At 40.4% G+C, this 27,340-nt stretch overlaps 1 protein-coding gene across 1 annotated transcript in view; it reads right to left on the reverse strand.

The window, feature by feature from the left end:
* Positions 1–27,340, reverse strand: part of PARD3B (par-3 family cell polarity regulator beta) — a 658,517-nt gene that overhangs the window by 419,062 nt on the left and 212,115 nt on the right. Inside the window, exon 3 of the mRNA XM_054043471.1 lies at positions 8,609–8,780. Within this exon, the coding sequence (XP_053899446.1) occupies positions 8,609–8,780 (172 nt within the window). The remainder of the gene's footprint in view (positions 1–8,608; positions 8,781–27,340) is intronic.

The raw sequence follows: 27,340 nt of genomic DNA on the forward strand, positions 1-27,340 counted from the left end.
TTATGAGCACAGTATTGTATGTGGGTGGCCTTTCATGTGGAAGAGATTTATAGAGAGTGACTCAATATGGGTCCAATACTGGTAAGCAGCTCAGAGAAGAAGAGTTGACAATATTTTAGGGGACCTGCAATCAATTGATACATAACACATTAGACCTCTCTTTACTAACAAAGCACGTCTTACCTCTCCTGTGTCACTGGTTCATTTTTTTAACAGTCCTGAGATTAAGTGCTTATCTGCATTAACATCTCAATCTATTAGAATAAAAAATACTCAGCTAGTACTGTAGATTACTTATTTTTAGTATCTATTACATTTATGTAACCCTTTAGATCCTGAGCTATAGAAAAGCATTTAGGTAATGGATGAAAAGCATGTATATCGTTTGCTAATAGAACGTACCTCTAAGGGGAAACATGACAACGCTGTGTCTAATATCACTACAACAATAGTTTACAACAAGTAATGAAGAGTACCAGTCAATTAAATCTACAAAAGGAATTTAGTTCCTTTTCTATAAAGCCTGTTGGTAAACCACCACTAGCCAAAAAGAAGCATCACTAAATATACAACTGAAAAAATCAAACATTAACTCAATAAATAGAAAAAAAATAATGTAAAAATTCAGAGAGCTAATAAAACTCATAACTAATTCCACTGCTCATTTACAATGCTTTGTATAGGTTGTTTCTGATTCCCCCTATGTTTATCAATTATGAATGTTTGTTAGTATGTTGGATACTTGTATTATAAATTAGGCAGATAACATGCATCTCCCTGCAAAGCATTATACATACTATGTTTTGGTGCAATATAATTTTTTTATATTATATGTATGTATGTACACACACACATACACACACAACATTATGCCTATCTACTGTTATTTTCAATCAGCCAAATAGAAATTTGGCCAGGACACCAAAATTAATACCTGTTGTGGAAAATGAGGGTAATATCTGTATTATGTTTTGTAAATACGTGTACCTCAGTTTACCTGTTGACATTATCCTGACTGACTGCACAGAGTTAAATCAAAGGAGGCTGTGAGAGGGAAACCAACAGCAATGGCAAAGATGAGGTACTATTTTTGGAGCATTGGGGAAACAAACAGGGTAGCTACAACTTGGCTCCAACTAATCCGGAAAGGTTTATTCTTCCCATGCTGAACTTAGGATCCAAGGGGATACTAGAAAAGATCCTAGCCTACGCAGGAAGGAGGATCATCAGCCATCAACTGGAGGTTAGTCTCTGATAGAGAGAAATAGCATTCTACAGCAGCAGTCTGCGTTTCTAAATCCAGAGATCGAGGTAACTGGGCTGAATGGAATTTACCAAAATTTGCAAGGAAAGATCAGGGATCACGTAAGGGAAGTATGGTTTTTATTGTTTTAACCCTTCCCTCTGAATGCTATATACCTGTGAGTGGAAAAATAAAGAATGTTTTGTTTTGAAGAAGTTGCTTTTGAGTCACTTTAATCAGCTTGCTGGTCCCTGGAGTGAAGGGGCTTACAGTTGCCAAACACAGTTAGGCCTCTTGTGTTTACATGGTTGAGAAACAGGAGGTTCACCACCCACAGATCTAGTCCAACAGTAGTTGGTTCATGGGGTTCTACCCTCTGAGAGAGGTGAAAGAGGCTAAGCCTGTTACCTGATGGATGCACTCGAGAAGGACTAAAAGGGGTCAAAAGCACAGCTTGCCCTGAAACTGACACCCATACTATTGCAAAATGTGTCATTTAGTCTAAAAGTTGGAGACCTATTGGGCACAAGTGCATACATTTATTATAAATACATTCTAGCTTCAGATCCAAACACATTTTTCCCCCTGTGACTGACCAGCAAAAAAATTTGGCTGAAGTATAAAATAATAATGTCACAGGTTTCAAACAAACAATCTTAAAAAAAAAACTTTGTTGCCTTTGTGAGAGATTTTTCAAATTGTGCTTCTCTTGCACCTGGGTACATAGAGCTGTTATATGGTAGTTAATTTCATTCTAAAAGGACTCCTTTAGACAAGCATTTTGAGAGTGCTTTACAAACTTTCAGCAGTCTTTAGTAAAGATCTGTGAGAAAATGTTCATCTCTGGTGAAAGTGGGAGGGGGGAAGTTTCACAGACATTTTGTGGTTCTGCATCAATATTCTCTCTTAGTTTTGAAGAGGAAGTTTCTACAGGAAATGAAGTGCCCTTTCAAAATGAAAATGGTGCTAATTTTTGTAGAATAAATTTGTTAAACCTGTTGAATTTGTCCAGGGTTTTACCAGTATTTTCTTCGAGACATTCTCCATTCAATGAATGAAATAGCATAACCTTCTTCTTATGAAATATAGTACATTGAAGGCAGCTATGAATGCTCCAAATTTGCTCACCTTTCTGGCTGACATGATGGCAACTAGGTAGGCAACCTTCATGGACAGGTGGGAAATTGGCCAGTGGTTCAAAGGGTGGGCTTGTAAATAGTTAGAGTTCAAGAACAAGGTCCAATTGCAGTGTTCATTTTATCACGGTGGAAAAGTCCAAATAAGACCTTTCAGGAATGTGACTGTTGTGGGGTATTTAAAAATAAAATAGCCTTCAACCAGAGTATGGAAGGCACTGATTGCTGCTCGATGGACATACAGGAAGCAAATGGAAAGCCCTGATATCTTGAGGATGAGGAAGTAGTCTAAAATAGCAGAAGTACCCACAGTTTCTGGGGATAATTGGTTCTGTTGCGTCCAGATAGATAAATGCCTCATTTTAACCAGACAGCATTTTCTAGTGGAGTATTTTCTGCTTTGATTGAATGGTGTCTGAATATGAACACTCTAGGTCTCATGCCCCTCCGAATACTTAACTGTGAGGTGGCAACCATCTGGGCTGAGATGCTTGATCTTGTCAAGCTCCAAAATTAATAGATCCAGGAAGGGACGAATTTTGATGGGAGGACAGGTTGACATTCGTAAAACGTCAGGAAACCAAAACTGTCTGGGCCAGCTGGTGCAATGAGAATGGCCTAAGCTTTGGTGTGATGAATATTTTGCAGGATCTGTGGTAGCCGTGTCATTGGAGAAAAGGCGTATCTCAAGTGCTCTGTCCAGGATAACAGAAGGGCATTGCCCCTGGAGTCCCAGCCCAGTGCTGTGGCAGTATAAACTGAACTTCTTGTTCATCTGGGAGTCGAAAAGGTCCCAGGATGGTGTTTCCCACTGGGGGAGGTGGTGGTGGGGATTTTGTTTAGGGTGGAACTGTGTATCTACCACTGGCCTGTAAGGAAGCGACTACAGAGACTGTCTGCTAGAGAGCTCTGAATACCTGGTAGCTATGCTTCCAAAAGTGTGATGTCGTTTCTGATGCACCAGTTTCATAAATTGACTGCCTCTATATATAGAGGAAGAAATTTTGCCCCACCGTGTTTGTTTATATAAAAGGCGGTTGCCATGTTGTCCGACATTATCTGGATGCGACAGGACTCTCAATGGGAGGAATGCATTGCAGGCTATGCAGACTGCCCTTAAATCTAGGAGACTGATAGGCGTCCATGTGTCCTGCGCAGCATGACTGCCCATGTGTGCTCCCTAGACTACAAGGGATGCACGTGTGATTATGGTTGCATCAGGTGTGGGTGGAAAGAAAGGGACTCCTGCACGCACTTGTTCTGGGTTCATCCACCATACAAGAGAAGCCATGACCTTGGCAGGAGTTGTTACCTTGGTATTCATGTTGTCTCTATCTGTAGAGTAAACAGACTAGAACCAGACCTGTAAGCAATGGAGGTGAAGCCTGCTGAACAGTGTTATGCAAGTACATGAGGACACGTGACCTAAAAGAGGAGAAGGAGATCTTGACTGTGATTGGAGGTCAGAGGATGCCTTGTTTAATCAGGCTTCTCATGGCCTGGAATCTGTTCATGGGGAGGTAGACCTTTGCTGAGGTTGAGTCTAGGGCTCATCCTATACAGTCTACAATATTTGTGGGAGTCAAAGGAGACTTTTTTCCGGTTTACACAGATTCCTAATGATGACGGAAGATGGAGCAAGGATAGTGTTGCTGACTGAACTTCTTGGTTGGATCTGCCCTTTAGGAGACAATCATCCAAGTTATGGGAGGACAGTCAAGCCCTTTTGTCTCATCTGGGCCACCATCACTGAGAGAACCTTCCTGAAGGCCCTGGGTGCTGTTGCCAGCTTGAACAAGAAGTACTCTAGAAGTACACTAGTGGTGGTCTTGTCCCACTATGAATCTGATGAACATTCTGTGGGATGGATAAACATGCACATGAAAGTAAGCAACTTTCGTGTCAAGAGTCGCGAACCATCTGTCCTTCTCCAGGGAGGAAATTATTGATGCCCATGTTACCAAGTGAAATTTAGATTTGTGAATAAAGATTCATCTGGTGTAGATGAAGAATGGGTCTCCATTCTCCTCTTCTCTTCGAAGCTATGAAATATGGGGAGAAAAACCCCTATTCCCTTGATGCTGAGGTTGCACTTGCTATAGAGCAGTGGTCCCCAAATGTTTTAGGGTCACATCCCGTTCTTTGTTCCTGTCCGCAGCCCCCGCTCAGCTGGAGCAGGGAGATGTGAACAGGAGTAAGGGAAGCCAAGGCTGGGGCCACAGCTGGGGGCAGGGTGGGCAGCTGGAGCCAGGGTCAGGAGTGGAACTGGGTGGCACATCTTCCCCACCCCCCGTGGGGGCTGGACCAGGCAACTGGGCCCCCCAAAATGTCCCTCCGCGCCCAACAGTTTGGGGACCTCTGCTCTATAGCCCTCACTAGAGGAAAGAGTCCACCTCCTGATGGAGGATTTCCTCAGGACAGTGGTCCCTGAAGAGGGGTCAGGAAGTGAGTTTGTGGGGGAGGGAGGAGGAGGAGATAAAATTCTTCACTCTCCCACTCCCACCTCCTGAATAATTACAGAAAAATGGGTATGAAACTTATATCTGAAAATCTGATTTAAATTTATTTAACTTTTGACATTACCTTTGCAATTAATATTTTCAATATGAGTTTAAAAAGGCAGGTTTTGTTTTAGGGCAACTCAGTGTAGCCAGTGATTCTTGGCAGCCTTGACAGTCTCATGAAGTATATCTGAGTTATGAATTGAAGGGGCAAGTGCCCTGTAGTGTACACAGTATACTGGAGTGCTTTCCATTTCACAAAACAAAGAAAGGCAAGAAATAGGGAGAATGAACTCAGTCCCACCCAACTTTTCTGTTACTGTCCTCTTCCCGCCCAACAGAATGAAAATAACATTGCTACTCTTCTTGAAGAAACAAGGAAATTGGTCATGTGAAAGTATGCAAGATCTTCATATATCTATATATAGATATAAATATATATGTATCTGTACCTGAATGAAAAGTAGAAAGTTACCATAGCTAATTACTAGATCATTCCTCTATTGCATAGATAAGACATTAGACTAAGAAAAAGGCCTTCTCCTCAGTGTTAATTGTTTGGTAATCAGGCCTAACAAGAAACCGGTAAGATTAAAGTCCATGACCAAATTGTGACTTATGGAGCTAACTGAAGCAAACAACTCCAGTTCCTGCAGTAAATTTCATTCCTCAATTCTAAAGACTTTAGCAAAGCCCTTCTAGCAATAAGAAACCATTACATACTTACTTGCTTTGTAGTCTGAATTCAGACACTGTCAGCAGCAATACCAGATACCCTGCTTCAGTTCTGCTGTGTGTGTGGTGCAAGTATGTTTGTCTAGGATCAGATGCCAATATTTAACCTCATATTATGGGCATGGCAGATACTTAGACACTGTGGCCTAATTAAAGGCATCACATTCCCCTTCATTTTCTTAAAGGCAACACCAGAAGAGGGTTTTAGCTTTTTATAACAGTGCATGCAAATACTTCCATGTGTTTCTCCATGCAATAATTTTGATTTGACTTAACAGAAAACTATATAAAATTTGACAATAATCAAGTTATATAATTATCTGTAAACTTCTGAAAAGAGATAAATGCTAAATATTATGAAAACAATTAGATAAAAACCAAGGTTCATATACTTTTTTGAAAAAATTTTGTTAACACACATATGGAAACAATATAGCGTCTGGCATACTTTTAGCTTCAAAGTCAAAAAGGGTTGTTTTTGAAATAAGAATTGGATCATTTTCAAAGTTCAAGTGATTTGCTAACAGAAAACCAAGAATAACTAACTTGGTAAAGGGAAAACTAAAATCGTAGTCTTAGTAGGACTGGTTACTATCTGGAAAGCACTGAGCACAAAGGATATGAAATAAGTAATTCTAAGACAAAGTAAAGAGGAAAAAATAACAAAAGAGATATCTAGTAACATATCTAGTATAAATAAAGACTGATTAGCCAACACTTACGATATAGTTTCTTAAATTTTATATGGATTCCCTCATGGTTGTAAAAGAAATAATTTAGTAATCTTCTGTTTATTCAGCCCCAAATTCTAGGTATTCTTCTGGGGACATCATTAAAACCTTGTCCATCATATGGACAATATGGTGGACCCAGACTTCTAAAGTATAGATTCTTCAATGAATATTAAAAGCAGACTACACCGCTACCCCTATATAACACAACCCGATATAAAGCGATTTCACCTATAACGCGGCAAGATTTTTTGGCTCCCGAGGACAGCGTTATATCGAGGTAGAAGTGTATAACTATATATTTTGTCCATTTGAACCACATAGCTATAATCCCTATTTAAGTAAATTCAGAGATCTTTTGTACATTTAGAGACTCCTTAAAAGTCTGAGAACTCTGGCACATGCTTAAAGTACATGCCTATCCTGAAAAGTGACTACATAAAAATGGTTATCTTCTTACTCCAGGGATTTGCTCACTATGTATATTCACAGTCATATCTTTCTTCAGTGAAAACACTTTACTACTTTTTGCTGCTGGTACCCAATGCAGAATCAAGAGGATGCACCATATTCTAATCTAGCTCATACCTCAATAGTATTGATAACTATGTTTTATTTGCATTTTTAATTCAGTTTGCATTTGGGTCTAGTATAACGGAGGACAAAAGACAATAGACTTGCATAGACGACAATAAGGGCAAAATTAGCTTTGCAGAATTTTTGTCATCAATGAGATGCAATAGCCAGAAAGAAAACAGGTGGACTTTCAGAACTCATATTGAGTTTGTAGGGCAGACAGTCAGAAAACCCTTCATTTAAATGAAACCAATTTGAAATGCAATCATTGAGACAAATATGGAAGCCCAACATCCTCATTTTTACCTAGTCCCTTTTTAGAGGAGACATTCACTTTTATTTCCAGAGAAACATGTGTATAGATTGGAAATTAACTGGGACCATAATTGGCTGATCTTTTTACACTATCTTCATTCTTCTTAATACTCCAGAACATCCTAGCATCATTTCTGTTATGAAAATGAAACTGTCTGGTAAATGACATAGTGGTGACCTCCAGCACTGCTAAAATTAAAGGTCTATTGGCATTGCCATTCTGAACAAAAATTCAATTTAGTTGCTTTACATAAGTTTGCATGGAGGCTAAAATATGAAATATAATTCCTTCCCTCTCCCAAGATGTGACTACAGTATTGAGCTAAGACAGGGCATGTGTACTGGTCCATTAAAATATGCTTCAGGGGGATTGTGTGAACAGTATTTATTTTTCAAAACAAGTTAAGATATCTTTTACATTTCATGCAAGATCTTGTGTGTGTAACATAGAATGTTAACACATTCAATTAGAGGTCCTTCAGATAGATGAAGCCTTTCCATACATATCAAGAATACAGTTCATAACATTCTGAAATATATGGAAGTTACAGCAAGAATACATTATTTCCCAAGACTACAGGCCCGAAGAAATCCTGCAGAAGGTTGAAATTACAAACACTCTGAATGACCTATTATAATGTAAACCTTAGTCTGGAAGGTTTCATTGACTTCAGTTAAATTGAATGCTTTCCCTGACAGGCACAAACTAGAACAGTAAAGGTTCTGTTCACAGTATTAACTTCCTTTTCAATAAAATGTTGGTGGAATGTTCTTTTTATCAGTCTTTTCCTTTTAAAAAAAATGAAATTAAAACATTCAATTTCAAAAGTCATAAGTGGTCTAACTTTAAACCAACAAAGGCACAAACATTTCAGACCCAAGACTGAAATTCCATCCTTAACCCACCCACATGTGCTCAGGAATTTTATCACACACTGTTCAGAGACCCCTATAATACATAGTCACATTAGGGTAAAGTAAGGCAGGGTAGTAGCCTTACTTCTTACGTTTTGTGTTCTAAGCCACATACTTGGTTTATTAGGGAGATCACTATTAAAATTTTGAAGAGAGATCTCGTAGAAAACAGGAAAACATCCCTTAGTGTCATTAACTTTCTGGATACCTGTCAGGCAGTGCTGCTGCTTTGAGGGCACATCAGAATGGGAGTCACCTTCAATCTGTTTCTGAAAAATTCTGTGTGGCCTCACCACCGCATTATCACCAGTGAAGACAGATGCAACAAACACACACCAACAGGAAGGATGAAAATAAAGAGGCAAGAGACCAGCAATGTAGAGAGGCTATGGCACACAACCCTCCTAGATGATGACCAGTAATCATTTTAAAAATTGGAAGACAACGCGCACGTACCCAATTTCAGTGCAGAAGGAGTCACCTCAATCTCACCACCAATTGGCTGAAAGGCAGCCAGCTGGGCAGCCACCTCCATCTCAAAAGATTCTGGGCTGGGTCTGTCTGTCAAACTGCCACTGATGCTGTCAATCTTATTGTGCAATTCTTGTTCCTCATACACGGCAATCAGCTGTAAAACAAAAGATATTACAGTTTATACTTAAAATATGTCTGACACTGTTTTTCAGTACAAATATTGCCTTGACGATAGGATAAAAGTATCAAACAGATTTTAAAATGACAGATGATAGAGGCACAGATTCAGGAAAGTACTTAAATGTGTGCTTAAATCCACTGACTTCAATGGGACTTAAGCACGTTCTTAAGTGGTGACCCGAAAAGAGAGGCTTTTTTGAATCAGGGCCACAATGTGGTGTCATTATTAGTTAGCACCTTAGTGTAATGGAAAATTTCTCTTAGGATTTTCATTACAAACCTCTATTTAGAGAAATCCATATTTCAGCCACAAAAAATAACTCTTAACTGAAGCACTGCTTCCATACTCTTCTAGGCTAACTTTCAGAGACCAAAATTGTGGGGGGGGTCGGGGGGGGGGGAGAAATCCAGTTGGCCAAGTTTAAACACTTGTGGGGGGGGAGGGGGTCCCAGAGTACAACGCAGGTACATATAAGTGAGGTATACAAGACTTTTTGTTGTTTTCGGTTTATCTTCTGGTAAATAAAAATGGGACAATAGATGAATACTGTGATCTTACAATATCCTAAGCTATTTATAAGACAGCATGTTCAAGAATACAAAATATCATTGAATAACCTCTTTTGTTTTTCCAGTTTTAAAATCCCAGTGTCATTTACATCAGAGAGCTTTTGGAGATTAAATTTAAGGCACATGTGTCTTTTGATCCATTCTCAGAGTATCCACTGGCATCAAGGGCAGAGGATGTGATTGCAACAATATTAACAACTTCATAATCAGTGTATTTCATTGAGGAAGTTATCTCATTCTGTGCTTTAAATGGACATATGTTGTCCACTGAATATCATCTGAAATGGTTTCTGCAGTTTAGGGTGTACATATTTTGTTTTAATACTTAGGATTTATTAAGAGATTGATTTAGTCTATACTAAATTTGAAAAGAGCACTTTCTAGATCATTCCAAAAACCAAGCATTAAGGTTTGGGTTTTTTTATATATATATATATACACACATACACTCACACACATATATATACACACATACTATATATACACATATACATACACACACACACACACTATATAATATATATCTTTGTATTTTATATATACACAATACAAAGATACAGAGTGTGTGTGTGTGTGTGTGTGTGTGTGTGTGTGTGTGAGTGAGAGAGAGAGAATCACGTATATAGATATACCTTGAAGATTTGTATCAAAAAGATACACTGAGATAAGTAAAATATTGAAGCAAAGAGACAAACATTTAAAGACACTCGTTTGCCTAAGGGAATAAAGAAGTATACAAGATAAAGGAATGAGAGACAAAATAAAGGAGGGAATAAGAGGAGGAAAAAAACTGAAGTGCTTCTAAAGAAGAAACTGACATTTTTAGGTCTCCCACTCATTTATAATTTGGTTGCTAGAAATGTGTCAGTTCATGTTTACCAATACATATTCCAGCAACACACAAAACACCCTGAATAATTAGGAAGAAAACTTGCTTTCCTTTTTAGACGAAGACTGCTTTCTTTCCATGACCACGCTTATATTCTTATTACACATAATTTGTTTTGTATTTAACCTAAACTTATTAGAAAAGACTAATTCTAGTTATACCATGTGGAATTTCTTCACTACCTGTTTCAGAGTAGCAGCCGTGTTAGTCTGTATCCGCAAAAAGAACAGGAGTACTTGTGGCACCTTAGAGACTAACAAATTTATTAGAGCATAAGCTCATTCAGTGACAGACCTGCCGGTGGCTATATTACAACAGAAAAACTTCAAAAACAGACTCCAAGGAGAGACTGCTGAGCTGGAATTGATATGCAAACTAGACACAATCAACAAAGGATTGAATAAGGACTGGGAATGGCTGAGCCATTACAAACATTGAATCTATCTCACCTTGTAAGTATTCTCACACTTCTTATCAACCTGTCTGTACTGGGCTAGCTTGATTATCACTTCAGAAGTTTTTTTTCTCTTACTTAATTGGCCTCTCAGAGTTGGTAAGACAACTCCCACCTGTTCATGCTCTCTGTATGTGTGTATATATATCTCCTCAATATATGTTCCATTCTATATGAATCCGAAGAAGTGGGCTGTAGTCCACGAAAGCTTATGCTCTAATAAATTTGTTAGTCTCTAAGGTGCCACAAGTACTCCTGTTCTTTTTGCGGATACAGACTAACACGGCTGCTACTCTGAAACAGGTAGTGAAGAAATTCCACATGGTATAACATGCAATACACCACCCACTGACCAACACAGGGTGACAAAAACACATCACTACCATGCTCCATTCACCTCACTGGCTACCCAACAATTATCAAATCATTTTAAGATACTAATCTTGATTGTTGAAGTTATCTATGAGCCAGGCCCTGGCTGTCTTTGAAACTGCCTCTTCCCAGATACAAAGTCACACAATTAGTCAATGGCAAAGCTGTAAAGAGAACCCAGGTCTTAACTCACTAATCAAATGCGGAGATTACAGATGAGCGGATAATTTTGACCAAATCTATATGCCAAAGTGGGATGTGGTCCCCTAGCCAGCCTAAATTAGTAAAAGTATTTTCTACTGCTGTCATTATTTGAGAAACCAGCAACAATGAAGAGTCTAGAAGTCTTCTTAGCTGTGCATCTTTTTGTCAGATTCTTATTACAGTAATTATTTATAGGCATTTCTATAACAGTCACCACCAATTACGTTATTTGAACTGGACTTAAACTTCCATCTTTTACACCGTGTAAAAGAGGTGATATTTCATGCACTGAGGATACTAGTAGCTAAAAAATTTAAGATCTTCCTTCATCAATGAAATAAAAACTAATTTATTTATTAAAAACATTTATTCAGAAGAGCTACTTAGGACTCCATTTACAACAGCACCTAGCTTGTAACCATATTAACATTACAAATGCATTACTAATCAATCAAAACATTATAAATATCAACTTCAGCCTCTCAAAAAGGAATGAATACAATTAAGGATATGCAAATTAGCTATTCAAAAATAATGTTAGTAATTGACTGCTCATTTCCAGTATTGAAAATTCTTTAATTGAAGAAGACTACTATCCTCTCACATCAGGAAAGACATGATGGTCTAACAAGCAAGATTTAAAAAAAATCGTACATTAATATATATTACCAAATATCCTCATGTTTTCAAATGGTCACTCTGTTAAGTTAAGCTATGTGGATAAGCATACTAATTATTTTAAATACATCAGTGTATCAAAAGATTATTCTATCAATATATACAAACAATCTGCAAAATGTGATCCCATTATTCTATTGATAAAAATTGTCCACTTGGTATATTTGTTAAAAATATTCCATTTTTAAAAAAAAGTGACTTGAGGAAAGAATATACAAGTATTTGTCATTATGGAGTATCTTTAAAAGGCATTTTTGTATAATTAGGACTTCAACTCCACACATCATTGTAATCTCCATTTAAATCTAGCACCTTTTAATAATCTATCAGTCACCAAGACAAATAATAAATTATCAGATCTATTGCACTTACTTGTTATTTTGTACACAAAGGATTTTAAGTATGCAAAAACCCACCATAAGGTAGCAACATGGAACAGATATTTTATTACCACTACAGTTGCCAGTAAATGTGGAAAGCTTTTTGTAAAGCAATTTAGTAAAGTCAAATTTTGATTTTGTAAGGGTGTCCTATGTTAAAGGCATATCAAGAGGTACTAAAACAATCAACATTTTATAATTATTCCAATTACATGATTTACAGAAAAAATGTGTGTACAAGTTTAGAGAATATACCCGAACACAGAGCTACAAACATGCATTCAACAAACACAGATATAATCTCATATACGAGAAGAAGGGTAAACGACAATAGGAGGAAAATAATGCTATTGAATGAGAGGGACTGAATACAAATCAGTAAAGTGTTGCACCTGAGGGAATCAGTGGCCCACTAAGATGCAGAAAATTGATGGAATGTTTCATTTAAGAGTCACCCAAAGATAAAATGTTCCCTCATCCCTTCTCCCCATAAGAAATGGCATGTTTTCCAAGGGCTATCAGTCTTTTCAAAACTGGCTACATTCTACCTTAATAACCTTTAGCAACTGCATGTTCTCCCCACTTCCAGAGTGTGCATGCATATATAAACATATACATACATATACAGTACATTGTTTAATCATATACACTGTATTTATTAGCATGCAACAATATAAAAAGAAGCAAACTACATAATATGTTCCAATGAAAAATCTGATTAGTTTCAAGTTTTAACCAAGCACAATTAAATCTAAATAATACCGTGAAGTTTCACAATTTCACAAGGAGAGAAAAACAAATTATCACCTTTGAATGAATGGTGGAACGTTGTAGACTTATTTGAAAGCATTTGTCTATCTGTACCTCAACAGCAACTGGCTTTTTGTATACCGTTTTAAACAAAGACTTCATAAATGATTTCTCTTTTTAAAAAAATGCTTTTGACAACTAGATTAGTGTTGTTAATCTTTTTTTTTTTTAATAAGAGTCTTCATGGGTACAAGAACAGGCATAAAAATATGACTTCACTAATTTCAGCCAACATAAGTGGAACTAAAGAGATACTTCTATTTCCTCTCCAACCCAAAACATTCTTCATCTACATAGTGCCACTTTGGTGTAAACCTCAAAGGAAAATAACAAAACTTGCATGCAATTAAATTCATCAGCTTTCAAGTACTGACAGATTAAAAATCATTTAAAAAGTAAATGTTTTTACCTATGTTAATAACACATTAGAAGATTAAAAAGGAAGGATTTTTTAAGAAGCAGGGGGATACTTTTCAGTCACAAATAGGAGTTAGGTGACCAACTTCCATTAACTTTCAGTTGGAGATGGGTGACTAACTGCACTTTGTGCCTTTGATAACAACCTCCTCTCCCCCCCTCAAATAGTTTTCACCAGTCATAGTTTGGTTTGGGTTTTTTAAATGCCCTTCACTCAGTTTGGACTGTGAACGCAGACTAGACAGGGTCCTGCTTTATTTACAATCAGCTTTGTTTCAGTTCTGATGATACAGGCTTGTGACTGCAAACACTGCAGGAAAAAAAGTGTTTAAAAAAACTTAATTTTTAAACAAACTATAAATTTCCAATTCCTGCTTGACAGGGCTCCTTCATGAACAGTATTTCTCAACATCTTAAGCCTCATAATAAACACATTTCCTAATTCACCAAAGAATGTTCAGTCAAGAATCACTCATGTTTCAACAAAAAATTGTGGGTACATGGTAAAGGAATGGTTCAATGGGCTTGCCATTGAACTCTGTGACCTACGTAGAAATGATGGAAGTAAAAGCTGAGGTTTAGTACAGTCTCATACAACTTTGTCACTTTCCTACTTCACAAAAATAAATGAAGGTTACTTAACTGTAACCGGACTTCTTCAAGATGATGTTCTGTATATTAATACTTGTGGGATCAGGGCGCCTACACTGTGAATTTCCAGAACATTCTGAAATGCAGTGTCCATTGGGGCCACTTACCCCTTCCTCCCCCTTACATCCCGGAGTATTCCAAGGATATAACGAGGGGTGGGGAAGGGTCTGAAGCCCAAGCCCAGCAGCAGGAGGGTGGGCATCCAGTGGCTCAGTGCTCCGAGGACCCCACCACAGCCCCTGTGGCTCAGAACTCTGGGCCCCCTGCCCACAGCAGCTGACAGCTCCAGGGCCCCCTCGAAGGTCCCCACCACCCGCCGTTGCTTACTGCTCTATGGCCCCCACTGCCCATGGTACATTGGAGCTCCAGGGCCCACCACTGCCTGCAGCAGCAGAGAGCTCCAGGCCCCCCACCCCCCGCCACCCTTGGCAGCTGATGGCTCTGGGGTCCCTCCCGCCGCGGCTCGGAGCTCTGGGGTCCCCCCCCCCCGCTGCCCGCTCTGCCCCTGCACTGAAGCAGAAAATGTCATGAAGGTCTCTGAAAGTCACAGATTCTGTGACCTCCATGACATCATTAAAGATTGGTGATTCTGTCATTCAATATCATGGGTAAGATATTAACTGCCATAAATTTTTGCTTTGCAAACTGCTGGGTCTCCAGCCTTTGAAATGATGGGGGGAGGCTCATTTCAGGGGAAGGAGACCCAGCAGACTATATTTGGCATCTTGATTCCAGATTTCTGGGATTCTTGATTCTGAGTGTTATTCTGAGGTCTAAAAGATCCTATTAAAAAGGCGGTGTCTTTGATCAGTCAAACATACTCCATGAATTGAAACAGATTCTTCATCTATGCAGCATCTGAGTGAGTGGATCTGATAAGATCCTCCTTGACTGTTCTAGATTATTATACTTCGGATAGTTTAAAAAACAAAAAACAAAAACAAACCCACCCAAAAGAGACCCAAAAAACCCACCTTTTTGGATTTCTGCCAAGAGACATTTAGTTATTTTTCTATTACAACCACTGCTGCAGATAGAGAGTCTTTCCTCACTTTGAAATAACCTTATCTATGACAGAGTTGCTCAGTATATACCTAAAGCTGCTTGGGATAGTATTTTGCTGTGAGAGCTACAGAAATGAGGACTAAACTTGGCATTGTTATTCTTGGGATGTACTGCAAATACTGAAGAATAGGTTCATTTGTCTCATCCTAAGGGTGTCCCCTTCTAGCATAAACTCAGATATTGTAATTTTTTTTGTTTATAAAACTAATAGTCTTCCATTTAAACACTGGTCAGATTGTTCTTTGTACTGTATTTCTATAAAGCCATTCTTGACTTTTTAGAGCTTTATTGCGATATAAGTTGCATTCTTACTGAACAGGTGATCCTGCCTGCATCTCCTTCCTAACTATGTAAGATACCTGGTATCTCCATCTCTTTCAGACCACTACAATATCGGTTTGTCCCTTAGCCTCATTTACATTTAAGGAGGCAGGTGTCATACGTTTCACAGTCAGAGAACTTTGTTGTAAATAAGGATAAGATTGTGTCATGGAGGTCACCGAAGTAATGGATTCTGTGACATACGTGACATTTTCTACTTCAGCCTGGTGCAGCGCAGGAATGTGCACCTGTCAGCCGTCACGGATAGTAGTAGGCCTTAGAGCTCCAAGGCAGTGCACGTGGTGGAAGCCACGGAGCCGTAAGCCACCGCGGATGGCAGGAATGCTGGAGGTCCAAAGTAACACAAGGATCCTGGAGAAGTCAGCTGCTGTGGATAGTGGAGGCCTGAGCTCTGAGCCCCTGGAACTGTGACAGGGGCACCAGAGCTCTGAGCGGCTGGGGCTGCGATGGGTGCTAGATGCCGTCCCCCCCCGCAACAAGGCTCAGGATCTTTCTCCTCAAATACATACCACCACCACCACCACCACCACCCCCGTGGCGGGACTCGGGCTTCAGTCAGCCCCCATGTCAAACCCGCCCTCCCTCCCATTATTTTTAGTAAAATTCACAGACAGATCATGGGCTTCCGTGAATTTTTGTTTATTGTCCGCGACCTGTCCATGACTTTTACTAAAAATAACCGTGGCAAAATCTTAACCCGATCAATGAGGATACTGAATTTATTAAGAAATTTCTCGACTCAGCTGGCTAGAACGAACCCCTTTGGTGGTCTGTGTAGTGCATTCCTTCACAATTTACATAGATTTGGATTTTATGAAGAGGAGAAAGCCTTGCTGGTTAGATAAATAGCTCTTAGCTCCAGTACTTCTACACGGTGCCACATCTCCTACCAAGATCACAAATCTGGGAATGGAGATCAAGGAGAAAAACCCTTTCTACCTTCTAGATCTACTAGTGCAGATTGCAGAAGATAAAAAGGAAACTCCCTGGAGGACATGTTCTTCCCCATCTTATGAAATAAGGCATCTGGGAAGTACCAAGACATTGTGGCTCAGGTGTGCCTAGTGTCAAGAAAAGGTGATAGAATCATAAATGGCTCGGCTGAGACCTTAGACACAGCCTGATAGTCAAGCTATCATGTAACTGCACCAGTAAGGAACCTGTCCACTACAAGAAAGTTTGCAGATCTAGAATATATCATGGCTTCAGTGATCACACATCATTTTTATTTAATTTTTAAATTTAAACTTTCCTGGCTTTTTAACGTCTTTCTTTAGAGTTAAGATATTTTACCCTAAGTTATTGACATGTATTTGCAATGTTAAATCTTGTTTAATGATGTTTTCTTTTGCAATGTCTTTAGCTTTTTGTGAAAGCTGCCTAGGTAAAACACAAAAATGCATGCCATATGGAAGCATTCAGTTACATCCAAGTGTGTAAACAGATTTACACCCTCTTTTAGGTGAAAGCCATGTTACTCATCATAACTTCTTTGCCTTCTTGTTATATCTGCACCAAAGTATCTTCCAAGGAGCACCTGAAAATTTCTTAAATTCTGAATTCCATTCAGAACCTCTGTATCAGACTCTAAAGACCTCAAGAGTTCTGCAGTGATTAGGATGCTCCATGTAGTGTATTTATGTTTCCAGTGCCTGCTACACCCTTTCGGAGGCTTAGCAATTCTGCTGAAGTCTGATACGCATTTGTTTGGCCAAGTTGCCAATCCATCAGATCCTTTGCAAGTTTGAACATAACGTAAAATTGGCCACACTGGGTCAGACCAATGGTCTATCTAACCCAGCCAGTGCCAGATACTTCAGAGAAAGTGAAAAGAAAAAGGAAATTTATTGAGTGATCCATCACTTGTCGTCCAGTCCCAGCTTCTGGCACTCAGAAGTTCAGGAACACAGGATTGTGTCCCTGACCATCTAAACAAATAGCCATTGATGGCTCTATCCTCCATTAACTTAGCTAATTCTATTTTTAACTCAGTTATACTTTTGGCCATTACATCCTCTGGCAATAAGTTCCACAGGTTAACTGTACATTGTGTGAAGGAATTCTTTGTTTGTTTTAAACCTATTAATTTCATTTAGTGACTCCTGGTTCATATGTTATTTGTAGGGGTAAATAACACCTCCTTATTCATTTTTTCCATACCATTCATGATTTTAAGATTTCTCCCATATTCTTTCTTTGTCGTCTCTTGTCCAAGCTGGACAGTCCCAGGTTTTTTTAATCTCTCATGTGGAAGCTGTTCCATACCTCTAATTATTTTTGTTCACCTTCTCTGTACTTTTTCCAGTTCCAATATATCTTTTTTGAGATGGGGCAACCAGAACTGCAACATAGTATTCAAGACGTGGGCATACCATGGACGTATACAGTGGCATTACAATTTTTTCTGTCTTATCTATCACTTTCCTAATGGTTCTTAACATTCTGCTAGCTTTTTTGACTGCCACAACACACTGAGCAGATGTTTTCAGAGAACTATCCACAATAATTTCAAGAGCTGTTTCATGAATGGTAACAGCTAATTTAGACCCCATCATTTTGTATATATAATGTGGATTATTTTTTCCACTGGGCATTACTTTGCATTTACCAACACTGAATTTCATCTGTCATTTTGTTGCCCAGTTACCCAGTTTTGTGAAATTCCTTTAAGACTCTTTGCTGTCTGCTTTGGATTTAAGTATCTTGACTAATTTTGCATCATCAGCAAACTTTGCCACCTCACTGTTTACCCCTCTTTCCAGATCATTTATGACTATGTTGAACTGCACTGGTCCCAGTACAAATCCTTGGGAGACCCCTCTATTTACCTCTCTACACTGTAAAAACTGACCATTTATGGCTACACTTTGTTTCCTATATTTCAGTCAGTCACTGATCCTCGAGAGGACCTTCTCTCATCTCATGACTACCTACTTTGCTTAAAAGCATTCGGTGAGGGACCTTGTCAATGACTTTCTGAAAGTCCAATTACACTATATCCACTGGATCACCCTTGTCCTCGTGTTTGTGGACATCTTAGTTACATACAGGATCTGTGGAACATTGGTGGGCTTCATGTATTGACAGTACACTCTGACATTTATAATTAACCCCATTAACTTCCTAAATACATACCACCATTTTTTGAAAATGGCAAAGGCAGTGTGTTGCAGAATCTTCAAATCTTCTCAACAAACCAAGTTTAAAGTTTGTCACAATGTGATAAAGTGTTAATTTGTAAAACAGGCAAAATACTCAATGTTTCTAATTCTCATCTCTCAAATCATCTGAGCAATTTCGCTTCAAATCTGGCCAAAAAGTTTTCATCTTCTGACCCATCGTATTTATGTGCCAGGTGTGCATATCTAATTGATTGATGAGACTGCATTTATTCATTTCAGTCCAATTCTGGCTGTGGTTAGCATGGGTGACAGTAGATTGAGTAGTTAACACTGAGATTTGGGGCAAAATTTAGCTGATGAACTCTTCACGCGTGACTGAATTATAATTTTCTTAAGCCACTTAACAAGTATTTTAATACAGTTATGCAGATCTAGAATAACAATACAGCCATTCCTTTAAGGCTGACTGTAGGCTGCTTTCCTGACATATATAAATGCTCATGCTAAAATGTCAAGGATTTATAATTATGATGGCAGATGCATAAAATACATAAAGCAAGACTTATTAGTGTTGATTGAAGTAAATATCCCAAAGAACCTTTTTCCTTTCTTGTGTAAGAAAATTCACATTCAATGTTATTTGTAGGCTGTCATACTCATTATGTTTTCATGTGATACTGCTTCTGAGTTTTGCTCGATAAGAAATGCCCTTTGTTTTCATTTTTCATCTGTCCCAGTAAAAACAAACAGAGGAAACACTATTAAATTCAAGATGGATTGTTTGCTTTCTGATTTACCTTCAAACTGATTACTGTCACATATAAGGACTTTATAGACGACTGGCTGGTTTTGGAGAACACCTTTTAAAGTCACACTGAGATACACCATAAAAATCAGATTGTAAGATCTTTATTAGATATAATACGTATGATTGTCAAATGGTTGCCATAAAATATGCAACTTTTATTGCACTATGATGTCTGAGATACATCACTATATCTTTATTGGGATTGCCAACTCTCAATTCTCTAAAGAATTTCAAAGTAGTAGAAACACAAAAGTGAACATTCTAAAGGAAGTGGACTGAATGGTATTTGGAGAGAGCATAATTCCATTTAATACATCAGAGAGAGAATATGAACTGTATGTGCCTTTTACAGCATGTGTTCTGATTTTTCAAACCACAGCAAGCTAACTGTAAGCACCTGGTTGCTCTCAGATATAGTAAATCTGCATATCAAATCCAAATTTGGCCTTATGTACAGTGCTAGTTATTTTTCTGTAACTGAAATACCCGTTTTTTCATCCTACATATGACCCTCTCTCTTTGCTTCCTCCAAGCCTGTGCAGGTTTTACACAGCTATTTACTTGGCCTTCTTAGTTCATAAAATATTTATGATATAGAACAGCAAAAAATTGCCATGCTTCTCTGTAAACTAATCAATTAAGCTTTTATAATTTTACTGTTTAATTTCCTTTACAGATTCCAACCCCATTTTTGTAAAAGTCATTAATTTTGGTTGGTTATTTTCATAAAACCAGAGCAAAAATCTCTTTAAATAGAAGCTAGATGCTATTAAAATAAAGAGGGACTGACGTGGCCTGGAGGAACTTCTAGCAGTCTATTCTCTCCCCCCTGCACCATATGAATCTTCAAGTATACACCAGGTGTGACAATATGGTCTGTCCTTAAGCCACATTTGTCGTCCTTGGTATGTAATATAGATGTTAATTTTATTTTCAAGGTTGACTGAAATAAGATTTTGGTGGTGGTGTTTTTTTGTTAGCTGATGCCAGGGTTTAGTGTGTGGGGGTGGGGGTAAGGGGGTGGAAATGGAGATAAGGAGGCTTGAGAGGTAGAAAGCAAAGAAAAAGAAATGCAAACAATACTTAAACTGGCCAAGCCTAGGAGAAAATGTAAAACCATCTGTACAGCACAACGTGCATGACAACTTTCATTAGTACATGCAGACTTGATAAATCTTGGGATGCTGCCAACTCATCACGGAGCTCTAGCACTATTCCTGTTCATGCAGAAAAACATTAGTTATTTACAGCTGCCACAACTATTAGTCTTACTGATGGTTGGTTTAGCAAGTCTGTACCATTTGCCCAGCTTACAACAGTTTATACATAACAGAGTCATTATGACGTGGACAAGGTTGTATCCAATAGTAAGATGATGTTACAAATCTTTGAGGGCCCTCCAACACTAAAAGATATTCTGGGGGGCTCCTGGTCTATTATAAAAACTATACACACTTTTGAAACAAGAAAACACTTCCTATGGTCTTACGTGCACTGTGAGTGACCTAGTCTCATACCAGGAATAACCCTAAAGTCTTATCCCTTATGAGCACACTAAATGTGACCTTGTCTCAGGCAGGCATGACCCTAAAGAAACCCTCTAATAATTCCTTGAATACATTCTTCATGAAAGATGAAATTCATAAGAGGAAAAAAGTGAACAGGAATTGCACAGAAATCTTCAGAACTGGTTTAAGTAATTGGTCTGTTAATATAGGGTTACCATACGTCCGGATTTTCCCGGACATGTCCGGCTTTTGGGGGCTCAAATCCCCGTCCGGGGGGAAATCCCCAAAAGCCGGGCATGTCCAGGAAAATCGGGAGGCTCGGCCGGGGCCTCTTTGTCCGGGGCCGGGGGCATGGTGCCGGGCCGGGCTGGGTGCGGGGCCGGGCCCGCGGGGCCGGGGTCGGGGAGTGAGCCGGGGGGTGCGCCGGGCCGGGAGCCAGGGTCGGGGAGTGCGCCGGGCCGGGGTCGGGGAGTGAGCCGGGGGGTGCGCCGGGCCGGGGAGCCGGGGTCGGGGAGTGAGCCGGGGGGTGCGCCGGGCCGGGAGCCGGGGTCGGGGAGTGAGCCGGGGTCGGGGAGCCGGGGGGTACGCCGGGCCGGGGAGCCGGGGTCGGGGAGCAGGGGGGTGCGCCGGGCCGGGAGCCGGGCCCGCAGGGGGTGGTCGGTCGGGGCCGGCACCCCAGGGCCCGAGCCGACCCAGGCTGGAGCGGCCGGGGGGGCCAGCCTGGGCCGCGCCTCCTCCCCCCCCCTTACCTGCTTCAGGCTTCCCGCGAATTAAATGTTTGCGGGAAGCAGGGGAGGGGGCGGAGACTTTGGGAGGGGGCGGAGTTGGGGCAGGGGCGTGGGCGGGGCTGGGGGCGGGGCCGGGGCCCCGGGGAGTGTCCTCCATTTGGAGGCACAAAATATGGTAACCCTAGTTAGTAAGATTCATATTACCACATAAATTAATAATTGACTGCATATTCAATTACTGACCCACACAGCTGACTTGTGTTTATATATAATCTATTTTCTTTCTAAAGGCAAAGATTTAAAAAAAAGAGATATGCATATGTCTAGAATGGGTGAAAAAGAAGATTTGTATCAAGCTATGCTCTTCTTAGGAGAAGATCAATAAAATGCAAAATCATGCAACGTTTAGTAACTTTATTTAGAAGAATTGTGATCCTCAACATTACATTTTTAGAAATATTAGTTCTCAAACTATCAAAAGGAGAGACTTGAAAAACTATTTTGACTCAACATCTTAATGCAGCGTTACTGTGAAAACAATGAAACTAAAAGTAACATTTCCAGAGATAAAGTCACAGCTCTAGCAATAATAAAAAAAAAAACCCTTCAGTGACAATTACTCACTTCAGCAATCAGTTCGTAGCAGACATCCTACTGCTGCTTTGCTTATTATAGTCCTTAAAAGAATGGTCTACATGCTGCAAATTTCAGTCCGTTTTCTTCCCTAGCATTAGCTTCCTACAGTATAATTTCATAGTTAAATTTCACAGTTTCTTAGTAAACAACTAGAACGCTGACATCACACCCAAAACTCATAAGGATATTAAGTACAATATTTTTAGCTGCTATAATTCACAGTGAATTCAGACTACTACTGCTGATGGAGTACTATATGTAAAGTTAGAGAGAGGTGTGCATGTGCATACATATTGTACGTGCATATGCACACATACATGCGGTTAGATTTGTGAATGAGCAGGGCTTCAAGAATGCACCACTTCCTCTGTTTACTGCAAGTTATATAGCACTTGCATTTCATATTCAGAGCGTGCACATCTCCTTTCCAAACAGAATACATATGATGAATAATGAATATTCAGAAGACTGCTGTATTAGGAATACTTTTATCCCAAATGAAATGCAGGATTCAAAACATAACACTAGAATTTCTTCCTTAAATTGTGCTGTAATTGCCCTTCTTCCCTAGATTCTTGAATTGCCCTAAATGTCAGGCTGTGTTTCAGAGTACCTTTACTTCAAGTGTTTTGCAGAATACTTCAGACTCATACCCATTTTTTGTTTCACTTAGTTATAAAAAGTAGAGCATTGTAATTCTGTATATCTCCAGTATGAACAAAGGTTAAAACTATTCTTACTGTAAATCTACATGAAAAAGTTAGAGAACATCTTCCTCAGTTAAAACTAGGAAGGCAGCAAAACAAAGGGAAACAATCCTGTTGGATGCACACTTTTACCAGTGAACTGAACATACAGAACACCTAGGGTTACCATATGTCCTCTTTTTCCCGGACATGTCCGGCTTTTCGGCAGTCAAACCCCCGTCCAGGGGGAATTGCCAAAAAAACGAACATGTCCAGGAAAATGATGGCTCTGCTCCTCCCTGACTCTTCGGCTCTGTTTAAGAGCCGGGCTGCCCGAGCGCGACCAGCTTCGGGCAGCCCCCGTGCCTCCGGACCCTGCGCCGCCGGAGCCCGGGAGGGGAAGTGCCCGGCTGGGGGCGCAGGGTCCGGAGGCATAGAGGCTGCCCAAAGCCCGAGCGCTACTGGCTTCACGGTTTGCCGGGCAGCCTCCAGACCCTGCGCCCCTGGCTGGGCGCTTCCCCTCCCGGGCTCCAGCTGCGCTGGGGAAGCGCCGGCCGGGGGCGCAGGGTCTGGGGGCTGCCCGGCAAACCGTGAAGCCGGTAGCGCTCAGGCAGCCCTTTCCCCGTGGCTGGGAGTGGGAGAGAGGAGGGGGCAGAGTTAGGGCAGGGAAGGGGCGGAGTTGGGGCGGGGCTAGGGCCCGTGGAGGGTCCTTTTTTTTATTTATTAGATATGGTAACCCTAGGAACACCTACTAATTAAATCAAGCTAAAATGCCTAATATTTAGGCAATAAAATTGTTCAAAAGTACATTTCGCAAAAAAATCCAAATTCCAGATTAATATTATTTGATAAAATATCAGTCTGACTGACTAGTAAGACCTCAGACCATTGTAAAACTTTTGCATGTTTAGGAAATAGTTTACTTTTGATCAAATTAGCTCAAGTTCTCTGCAAAACAAGGATTCACCTTGGGAACAATCACATTTGACTGGTCAGTGCACATATAATAAATTTAAAATGTAGTTTTCTTCAAGGGATAATTGCTAGCCATTTATTTTAAGAACTTATTCATAAAACATAGACAGAACTTTTAGCATTCCCATGCACAAAAATGAATTATGAACTAGACTCCAATATTCTATGGTTCCAAAGTTAAACAAACTCTACCATGTTCCTCGAGGGTGATAAACACTTTTGGCCAAAGAAGAATTTTCTGGCTCCTGAAATTATATGGATTTGATAATATTTTAAAATTGTCACTATAACTTAAGAGTAGTGCTCCCACTTTCTAGTTTGTCTACATTCTTCATGTTGAGAAGCATTTATGCATGTAAATAGCTCTACTGTAAACCATTCAAGTCAATGGGTCTTCTCACGTAAGTGTCGCTCAAGGCGAGTAACGGTTGCACAATCAGATCCCTAATTACTTCAACATGTTACAAAATCTTTATTTCATTTAAGACAACAGATATCATATTCCGAAAAATAAATATTAATAATAGACAAGACAGGAGATTTCAGTGGTTGCAGATGTATTCATTATAGTTAAGCCTGCGAGTCTTTCATGGAGGTCATGGAAGTCTCAGATTCCGTGACTTTCCGGGACCTCTGTGACTTCCACTGCAGCAGCAGCTGACCCCAGGGCTGCCTGAGCAGCCGGGCATGGCCCTGGGGCCAGCCACTGCTCTGGCAGCCCCGGGGCCAGCTGCACCGGCCACTGCTCAGGCAGCCCCAGGCAGCTGCCCCTCCCAGGAGCAGTGGTGGGGCCTTGGGCCACCCCCCACTGCCCAGAGCAGCAGCATCTGCCTTCCCCAGCACATAAGATTAGTTAGGGGTATTTTTAGTAAAAGTCATGGACAGGTCACTGGCCATGACTTTTTGTTTATTGCCCGTGACCTCTCCATGCCTTTTACTATAAATACCCATGACTAAATCGTAGCCTTAATCATAGTACAAGAGGGCACCAATAAAAACTGATCTGCTACTTCACAGTGCATTGTACTACATTATCTCCTATTCCAAGTATAAGAAGTCAATGGAGATACCTAGTATGATAAGTTCACCTACTATAGTTCTGTCAGCAATACAGCACCTCTAGTGGATCAAAATATTACAGTGGTAGAGATTCAGCCATAGAACTAATGATGTTTTTAAAGGATAAAAGAACATACACCTGTACCCCAATATAACGCTGTCCTCGGGAGACAAAAAAATCTTACCGTGTTATAGGTGAAACTGTGTTATATTGAACTTGCTTTGATCTGCCAGAGTGCGCAGCCCCACCCCTCTGGAGCGCTGCTTTACCGTGTTATATCCGAATTCATGTTATATCGGGGTAGAGGTGCATCTTAAAAACTATATTCCAGCACATTACGTAGAAAGGCTTCAAATTATCAAATTCTATGATTAACAAAACAGTGCATTAAGGGCATGTCTACACCACAAACTTTTGCCAACACAAGTTACATCAGCATAAAGCCACCGCAGTTAGGTTTGTGCACATGCATACTTGGTGTCTCGCATCAGCAATGCGCATATTCACCAGGAGTGCTTGTTTCCATGCACAGTGTAATGCACCATGATAGGTGTCCCAGTGTGCAACTTGTAACCATCCACGCACAGTGTCTTTTGGGAAGTTTTGGCAAGGCATGGTGGGGCAGAAACAAGTCGCACAGAGGTGACTGGGAACAAGTGGTCAAATTCCCATCATGCAACTTTCTCCACCCCACAATGCCTTCTCTATAATATGTGCACCTATTTTGAAAATCCCATGAACCTGCACAGGACTTGTCACTATCTGCCATCTGTGACAGAAGCATGGACCCTGCACAGTTCTGCACTGTTGTCATAAGCATTGAAAGCACAAGACATGATACTCCGGTATCTGCAGAGACACAAGAAGAGCTGTGCAGAAAATCACGATTTTGTAAAGGACAGAGTGCCATGGGACACAGTGAAAACTAATTCAAAGTTGTTGGTGTCGTTTATGAAGCAGCTGCAACTGGTAAAGCGCCACTCCTGGGACCGAGAAACGAGCACTGACTTAAGATTGCATCATAATGCAGGTTTGGGGTGATGAGCAGTAGCTGCAGAACTTTCAGATGTGCAAGGTCACATTCCTGGATCAGTGTGCCGAGTTCACCCCAGCCCTCCAGTGCATGGACACCAAAATGAGGACTGCTCTGACAGTGGCGAAGAGAGTGGTGATCATATTGTGGAAACTTGCAACACCAGATTGCTACTAGTCAGTAGGAAATCATTCTGGAATTCGAAATTCCACAGTGAGAGCCATTGTCATGCAAGTGTGCAGGGCCTTTAATCATTTCCCGAAGCACAGGACTGCGACTCTCAGCAACGTGAAGGACATAATAATGGATTTTCAGCAATGGGGTTCCTGAACTGCAGGGGAGCAAGAGACAGCAAGCATATCCCTATTTTGGCACCAGACACCTTGCCAGAGTACATCAACAGAAAAAGCTATATTTCTATAGTTAAACAAACCCTGGTGGATCACTGGGGACTCTCTAAGAACACAGGACTTTTCAGAAAGCTGCAAGCAGGGCCTCTCTCCCCCAACCGGCAGATGACCATTGGCAATGTTGAAATGCCAATAGCGATCCAAGAGGATGCAGCATCTCCCTTACTCCCCTGGGCTCATGAAGCTGTACGCTGGCCACCTCAACAGCACCAAGAAAAGACTCAACTACCATCTCAGTAGGTGCAGAATGGCAGTTGAATGTGTTTTTGGTAGACTGAAAGGGTGCTGGTGTGTCCTGCATAGTATCTGTGAGACAAAGAGGGAAAAGTTGCTGCCAGGTTGGAGGTGGAATGGCTGTCTGCTGTGTTTGAACAGCCAGATATAAGGGCGATCAGAAGAGCTCAATGAGGAGTTATAGGGCTCAGGGAGACTTTTCACAGTGAGATTAAGTAACATGTGGTATACTGTGCTCTACCTGCTCCTGCACTTTGGGGGTGGGGGGCAGTTTGGAGTTGGGTGGTGCTTGGTGCACATCTACGAATAAAAGTGACAATGCACCTATTCCTTCTGTGGTGCTTCTTGTACACGTATGATTATTACACTGTGTTTGTCACTGATCTTATGAGTTGTGTTAAAGTGTCACAATTAAGAGGATGCTTTCTATAACACCAGCCATTCTGCAGCATACGTGGGGAACTATTAAAGAGGAATTGATTTCCAAACAACAGAGTATTAC

Source organism: Malaclemys terrapin, chromosome 11, assembly GCF_027887155.1.
Source record: "Malaclemys terrapin pileata isolate rMalTer1 chromosome 11, rMalTer1.hap1, whole genome shotgun sequence".
In the NCBI taxonomy this organism is placed as follows: Eukaryota; Metazoa; Chordata; order Testudines; family Emydidae; genus Malaclemys; species Malaclemys terrapin.